Source organism: Nicotiana sylvestris, chromosome 1 (genome assembly GCF_000393655.2).
Source record: "Nicotiana sylvestris chromosome 1, ASM39365v2, whole genome shotgun sequence".
NCBI classification, from domain to species: Eukaryota; Viridiplantae; Streptophyta; class Magnoliopsida; order Solanales; family Solanaceae; genus Nicotiana; species Nicotiana sylvestris.
Window position 1 is genome coordinate 109823634 of NC_091057.1, and position 8656 is coordinate 109832289.

General features: G+C 42.5%; 1 protein-coding gene across 1 annotated transcript; it reads right to left on the bottom strand.

The window, feature by feature from the left end:
- Nucleotides 1–5199: 5199 nt before the first annotated feature.
- On the bottom strand, nucleotides 5200–5922 carry LOC138873189 (uncharacterized). The gene is made up of 2 exons (XM_070151631.1): nucleotides 5764–5922; nucleotides 5200–5523 (listed from the first exon to the last, which is right to left on the bottom strand). The coding sequence occupies exons 1-2, from the start codon at nucleotides 5920–5922 to the stop codon at nucleotides 5200–5202; spliced, it is 483 nt and encodes a 160-aa protein (XP_070007732.1).
- Nucleotides 5923–8656: the final 2734 nt, after the last annotated feature.

Consider the following 8656-nt stretch of genomic DNA (forward strand, 5'->3'; position numbering starts at 1 on the left):
CAGCCTTATTTTAAGCACCATCACCCTCTAAAAACATCTCTTCCATATTATCGTCGTTCTTCAGCCCGGGAGTTAGCAACCCTTCCCCCTCTTCGGAGGAGCACGGCCTCTCTTTGAACGGCTTTTCAAGGCCTATAACAGCAAGCTTAATGCGCATGAAGGGAAAATTCCTCTCCAAATGAACGAAGGGAGGGAAAAGTATAACACATCACTCACCATGATGTCTCGCTTCCCATCTACCAGGGGATGCAACTCGCCACTTGCTCTCGTCACAAGTCAAGCAGGTCGCCAACTTTCGAAACTAATCCGGTAGATCAGGAACGTCGCTTGGCGCCCATGAAATCACTACGAGAAAAGAAAAGAAGGCACAATTACAAAATCGGGCTTTTGTCATAGACAGAACTGAGAAAGCACGAGATGCACCACTTATGAGTATAATTCCATTCCTCAAGGAATGGCATGAGATCTATGGGGATAATGTCGGCGGTCCGCACCCGGACGAAATGACTCATCCACCCCAATCTTTGTCTTCCTCATCGTCAACAACAAAGGGCATAGTCGATCGGCATTGCAAGGTCGGCAGACCTCAATGGTGGAAGGGCCGATACAACCTGATAAGGTGACTAAGAGTAAAGTCAAGCCCCGCATTCTTCACAAAAAATCACATCATCAACACTATTCACCAAAATGACAGATGGATCTGCGCCAAGGTAACCCGATACTCTAGGTAGAAGTCAAAGCACAACCCTATCAAGAGGACCCAATGTGAAAGAGTAGGTGTACACATTCAAGAATCCATCGGCATGATCCGTGATTCCCTCACCCAGGGAAAATGCTTGTTACATCACTTTCTCCCCCATCCGCGTCATTCCTCCCTAACTTAAGATGCTCTTCTCCTATCAATGAATTAGTCTGTAAGGCGTACTCTCGTTGGTCCTGAAGACCGGAGGCGGAGCTTTCCCCTCCCTGTCGGACAGACTCCGACAAACTAAAGTGGGGATATGTGCAAGTGCGTTGGTGCCGAAGTGCTGAAAGGCTGGCACAGAAAAAGAAGAGCAACTACTTAAAATGGTGGGACCCTCGAAAAAGCAGAAACAACCCTATTTATGTATAGAAAAAATGGCGATGATTTGCCTGCCTCAATATCGGTTAAGAACACTAGCCGATGCCGCCTTCTCTAATCCCGAGGTGGTACCCGACCTTGAGGACCTCCATCAGAACAATGTTAGGCTCCAGTAAGCCAACAACACCTTCTCCAGTCCCGAGGTAGTACCCGACCTCGGGGACCTCCATCATAACAAGGATAGGCTCCAGGAAGCCAATAACACCTTCTCTAGTCCCGAGGACCTCCATCCAAAAGAAGTTAGGCCCCTAAAAGGCCAACAACATCATCGCCAATCCCGAGGTGGTGCCCGACCTCGAGGACCTCCATTAGGACAAGGCACAACTCTAGGAAGCTGATGGCGCCTTCGCCAACACCAAGATGGTACCCGACCTCAAGGATCTCCATCAAAGGGAAGGCTAGGCTCCAGGAAACCAATGGCATCATTACGAGACCAAAGGTGGTACCCAACCTCGGGGAATTTTTGTCAAAAGGGAATCAGGATCCAAGGAAATAAGCATTTAAACTATACTTGTATGGTCTTGGCCCCGGGGTACCGTCTGATCTCAGACAAACCCTCTTTCAAGACCTATCTACAGAGCCCTAAGGCTATCTACACCGAGCTCAAAGCAAGTTTCTAGGTGGTCCGAATTTGAACAAACCTCCGCTCGGAGACCGCCCTCGAGAGATTAAAGACAGTTCCTGTCCACGGGCCTCCGAACAGATTTCTTCTCAAAGGTTACCAAGGAGTTTAAGTAAAAAATCATGGTTTTAAGGCCCAAAACATTACTTTCATTCTACTCGAAGTCAAGGTCCCGACGACCCGAGTTCATCGACCCGATCTAGGTTCGATCCAAGGGATCGCAAAAGGTTCCGCGCAAGGCCATATTAATCAATCAGAGGACGGAACAAAAATTTGCATGTAGGTTTGACATTGGCAGTAGCCGATAAAATCACGCATTTAGAGTCTCTATAAGTGTAGATGAAAGGAAATATCACAAGCATAGAAGACAAAATTGGGGAAACATCTTTATATTCATAAACATTTGATTACAACGGCCCGCGAGGGGTCTTACATATGATTACAAAAGCCTACAAGGGGTCCCTACACGGAAATAAAGTAGAAGAAGGCATACGAGCCAAAGAGCCCAGCCTACTCTCAAAGGGGCATCATCGGCAACAACATCTTCGATCACCATCCACTATAGCGTCATCCCTTTGGGTGTGCATCCTAAGCGGCAGTATCTTCTACCACCATCGCCTTGCGGGGCTCGTCTCGGTCTTCCAAAGTGGTGCCTTCAATGGGGAAGATGAAGAGGAGGAAAGTGGCAAAGCAGGAGGGGATGATAATATAGCCACAATGCCATCAATGCCTTTGCAAGACGGATCGACAGGTGCAATCAATGCACCATTGGAAACTGAATCGATGGCGATACGGTCAAATTGAAGAATGGGAATCGCCAGCACAGTGAATGACACTGAAAAGACAAGTCCATAGGACGTACCAGTTAGCGTGAAGGTTTACATCGTAAGTATGATATCATCAGCGTGACATCATTGTGGGGAGTCCAAAGAGTTGTATGTCAAAGTCATTTCTTATCACTCCTATCTATGAAACGCAGGGACTATCTGTATACGCTAAAATCGGAGAGCCCAATTTCTCGATATCGAGGCACCTCAGAAGGCCATCTCAATGTCTCGAAACTACAAGATTATGATCATGTGTCCTCCTTCGAGGTTCGTCGAGACCCGACCTCGGGAAAACGTTATCCTCGACCATGGAAGAAACGGGTAGTTCCCAAGACACGCGACTAGGACTGACAGAGCTACCCTAGCCCTTAATCAGGATGTCTTATAGTTGTCCCATCTCCGCTTCTTTGTAATTAATGCTTGTTGTACTATAATGGGATTTCCCTCCTGTATAAAGGGGATCCTTGTCACTTTGTAAAGGTCTGTTGCTCCACCTGCTCCATAAGAAATATACAAGAAATTTCTCTTTTCCCTCTAACATACTCTCTTGATATTTTTGTTCTCATTTATTATCTTCATACTTGTTCTTCATTTATTGCTTATTGTTGGCCATAAAGAGCCTCCCTCAATTATCCTATAACTGTTATCTCTACCCCAATTTCCCTCAATAGCTCGTAGCCGAGCCTTGAGATCGACCTCGAGGCCCAGAATCGACAAGCCTTAGGTCCCGAGTGGCTAGCCTATCGGTTTGATCATAGCTCTCTCCTTAACCCCATTTCGTCTAGATCTCACATACTTAACATCAACTGCTTAGCAAACTAGCATAAAAATAGATCACGTATTTTTAGAGTCCCATCAACAAATTTAATTGTTATTGCCATTTTCATGGTAAACATCCAATTTGAACTTAATTGTCCACGAAATATCCCTCCAATGCTGCCATAAGAACACGGAGGCGAAACTAGCAATCAATTAGGGTTTTCCCGCACGTAAATCACTTTAGAAGACTTGAAATCAACTAGAATTGATATTAAAAACTTGAGGGAGTATTTACAGAACATAAACCACTTAAAAAAACCTCCCACATGAGCTTGAATAACACAAAAATGAGCAAAAATAAGAAGAACAAGAAACTTACTAGCGATATGGGATTCCCGACACTTGATTTGTGTTGTTTGCCCTTTGTTTGGGTCTTGGATTGTGAGAGAAAATTGATATAATGTTTTTAGGGTTATAAGGTCTGAAAATACTGAAAAATAGTGACTTAAAACGGTGTGGAGGCATCTTATATATATCCATATGTCTCAAACCCCCTATGTGGGCCCCACAGAGAGCTTCTTGATGCAGTCTCGCGAAAACACGAACATCTCTCTACTTCGAGATCATATCAACGAACGGTTTAATGCATTGGAAACTAGACTCATAGATGTTTAATTTGGTGTAGATCACTCCATAGTTCTAAGTAAATTGGGAGAATTGCTTAATAACACTTGACCTAAAGTTTAAGTAAGTTATGAACCTAAGTTGCGACAACTTTTGTCGACTTTTGTTTCATAACTTGTTTTACTTCAAGACTTATGATATGGATATGATATGATTCAAATACCTTAAAATATGACCTTTTGAGTATATTAAGCACCTCTAGGGTTACCCAAAAATATGGGTTACAACATTTTTGACTCGTTTAACTTCTAATACTTGTTAACCACCCTTATACACCCTTGTATAATCGAAGACCAATATGATTAGCTTTTTATCATCTTAACGATAATATCTTTAGGGATTTATGTTGACTACCTTACGGCATGAACTAACGTACGTGAATATGGGTTGTAATACCCTCCCTCCTTCTTAGGAACATTCGTCCTCGAATGTAAAGGTTTATGGGCAGTCTAAATCATCGTGGATTCCAACATAAATTTTCGGCGGGGTTTCCCCTATAATATGGACACTAGCCAAACTTGCAAGCAGTCAAACCCAACATATTGCCTCAAAAGGCTACACAAAGCATTATGGATATGTGCATTATCTGCATATCACCATTTTGTATAAATGAAGACTATTCTCAAGCTATTGCTTACCTCATAGAGCTATTTCACCTTTTAATGCGTCCTGCGTTTCCCTGGCATTCTCGTTATCCTTATTCTAGAATAGGTAAGTGTATTTAGACTTCATCACCTCTTCTGCTTCCCATGTCATTTCTTCCATATTCTTGTTACTCCACAATACTTTGACGGAAGCTACATCTTTTGTTCTCAGCTTGCGGATTTGGCGATCTAATATAGCCACTAACACTTATTTACATGATAGATCCTTTGTAACTTGTACATATTTGATAGGTACGGCTCGAGAAGGGTCTCCAATATATTTCCTCAACATATATACATGGAAAATCGGGTGGAAAAATTCTAATTCGGATGGCAATTCTAACTCATAAGCAACCTATCCAATTTGTCGAAGAATTTATACGGCCCGATATACCGCGGACTTAGCTTACATTTCTTCCCGAAATGCATAACACCCTTCATCGGTGAGATCCTCAGGAAAACCCAATCACCAACCTTAAACTCCAGATCACAACGTCGGACATCAGAATAAGACTTTTGCCTGCATTGCGCCATCCTCAGTCATTCTTGTACCACTTTCACCTTCTCAATAGCTTGGTGAATCAAATCTAGCCCATATAATTCTGTTTCACCGACTTCAAACCATCCAGCTGGTGATCTACATCTTTTCCCATACAGTGCGTCGTACGGAGCCATTTTAATACTGGAATAGTAGCTATTATTGTAGGCAAATTCTATGAGTGGTAGATGATCATACCAATTCCCCTTGAAATCTAGAACACATGCTCGTAGCATATCTTCAATTGTCTGAATGGTATGTTCAGCCTGCCCGTTAGTGTGCGGATGGAATGTAGTGCTGAGATTCACTTGTGTGTCTAAACCCTTCTGAAAAGACCTCCAAAAGTTAGCCATAAATTGAGCTCCTCGGTGTAATATAATAGATACCGGCACACCATAAATCCTAACAATCTCCTTTATATACAACTTCGCATAATTTTTAGCCGTGTAAGTTGTCTTAACTGGCAGAAAATGGGTACATTTTGTAAGTCGATCAACTATCATCCAGATGGAGTCAAACTTATGATTAGAACGAGGTAATCTAATAATTAAGTCCATATTAATCACCTCCCATTTCCAGGTCGAAATCTCTATATTCTGAAGCAATCCACCAGGTTTCTTATGTTCGATCTTTACTTGTTGACAATTAGGACAGTGGGCTACAAATTCTGCAATAGACTTCTTCATGTTATCCCACCAATACTTCTCCTTAACATCATGATACATCTTTGTCTACCCGGGTTAAATGGAATATCGGGATTGATGAATCTCATTCATAATCTTCTCTCGCAACCCTGCCACATTAGGCACACATAATCAGCCCTGGTATCTCAATTCCCCATCTCCTCCAATCTCGAAAGCCGTAATTTTACACTACTGAATGCTCTTTTTTAATCTTACTAAGGTAGGATTTTCATATTGTCGTGCTTTTACTTTGGCTACCAAAGATGATTCTGATGTATTAAGTACAGTAACACCTCCATCATTAGAGTCTAACAATCTGATTCTCATATTGGCTAGCTGATGAAGCTCTTTAGTCAACCCCTGTCTACCTGCCTCAATGTGTACTAAGCTTCCCATTGACTTACGACTGAGAGCGTCTGCCACAACATTGGCTTTACCGGGATGGTACAATATCTCGATTGTAATATTTCAGTAATTCAAGCAACCTATGATGCCTCAAATTCAAATCCTTCTGCTTGAAGATGTGTTGTAAAATTTGGTGATCTGTGTAGATGTCAACATGGACGCCGTATAAGTAGTGCCACCTTATCTTCAAAGTATATATTACTGCAGCCAATTCCAAATCATGGGTCGGGTAATTGTTTTCATGCTTCTTCAATTGTCTTGATGCATAAGCAATCACCTTACCATGTTGCATCAATACGCACCCAAACCTATACCTGAGGCATCACAATATACAACATAACCTTCTGTTCCTTCTAGGAGAGTGAGCACTGGCGTGAATGTCAATAAATTATTTAACTCTTGAAAACTTCATTCACAAGTGTCAGACCACTGGAACTTAGTAGCTTTCTGTGTTAACTTAGTCAATGGTTTTTATATAGAGGAAAACCATTCTACAAGTCACCTATAATATCCTGCTAGCCCCAGGAAGCTGCGGACTTCTGATGGTGTTGTAGGTCTCGGCCAATTCTTTACTGCATCGATCTTCTGAGTGTCGACACTAATACCCTCGTCAGATATCATATGGCCAAGGAATTCTACTGAGTTCAGCCAGAATTCACATTTGGTGAGCTTAGTATATAACTTATGATCCTGAAGCGTATGTAATTCTATCCGCAAGTGGCCGCATGTTCCACCTCCGAACGAGAATACACCAGAATGTCATCAATGAATACGATCACGAAAACATCAAGATAGGTCCTGAATATAGTATTTATGAGATCCATAAAAGCTACTGGGGCATTTGTTTTCCTGAACGACATCACCAAGAACTCAAAGTGCCCATATCTTGTCCGGAAGGCCATCTTTGGAATATCCTTCTCGTTAACCCTCACCTGATGATTCCCTGAATGTAAGTCAATCTGGAAGAAATACTTGGCACCCTAGAGTTGGTCAAACATGTCGTCAATCCTTGGAAGTTGATACTTGTTCTTTATAGTAAACTTATTCAACTATCGATAATCGATACACATCCTTAACGACCCATCTTTTTTCCGCACGAACAAAACTGGCACACCCCGAGGTGAGGAGCTAGGCCTAATGAAGCCCTTATCCAGAAGGTCCTTCAACTGTGCCTTCAACTCTCGCAACTTTGTCGAGGCCATCATGTATGGAGGAATAGATATGGGTTGAGTGTCAGACAACACATCAATGCTAAACTCAATCTCCCTTTTAGGAAGAAGGCCTGGGAGTTCATCTGGGAAAACATCTGGAAATTCATTGACCACAGGGATTGACTGTAGAGTAGGTGGCTTCGCCTCTGCATTCCTAATGCGAACGAGATGATAAATGTAACCTTTTGAGATCATCTTCCTTGCCTTAAGATAGGAAATAAACCTACCTTTCGGCCTAGCAATGTTCTTCTTCTATTCAATGACGGGTTCACCAGGAAATCAAAACCTAACTTCTTATGATAGTAAACATTTGCATAGCATGAGGCCAACTAGTCCATTCCCATTATCACATCAAAATCAACCATTTCTAACTCAAATAAATTTGTTGAGGTTTGATGACCATAAATCATCACTGTGCAACCTTTATATACCCTTCTAGCAATCACAGAATCCCCTATCAGAGTAGATACCGCAAGTGGTTTACTTATTAATTCAGGTTCAACACCAAAGGTATTAGCCACAAATGGTGTAACATATGATAATGTAGATCCCGGATCAATCAGCGCATATACAACGTAAGAAAATGCAGACAATATACTTGTAACAACATCCGGAGATGATTCGAGATCATATCAACCTACTAGAGCATAGGTTCAATTTTGAGCACCACTCGAACTCGAAACTGCACCTTTACCTCTACCACGACCTATTAACTACTGAAAACGCCATGCTGGAGGTCGAACTGATGAGGAAGAACCAGACACAGATCCAGTCGGCTGAGCCATACCACCACCTCCTATATTAGGATAATCCCGCATCATATGGCCAGGTTGTCTGTAAGAATATCATGCATCAGAACCTCGACGACACAGTCCAAAGTGGGCCTTGCCGCACTGATCACAACGTGGTGTTCGGGGTCTCATTTTACTAGTATCCTTGTGATACTGCAAGCCTGATGCCCGCGAACTCTGACCTGGACCAGAATAGGTAAATCAATCACATCAAGGCCTCTGAAACTATGGAGGATCACTAGCTACAAGTGGTGCCGAACTCCTCGAAGAATGGGGCCTGACACTGCCTCAGAAGTCATCAGAATACCTTGCAAATCTTGCCCTTTTATACTGGCCCCGATCTTGTTCCCTATCTGCTTTTTACTGGCA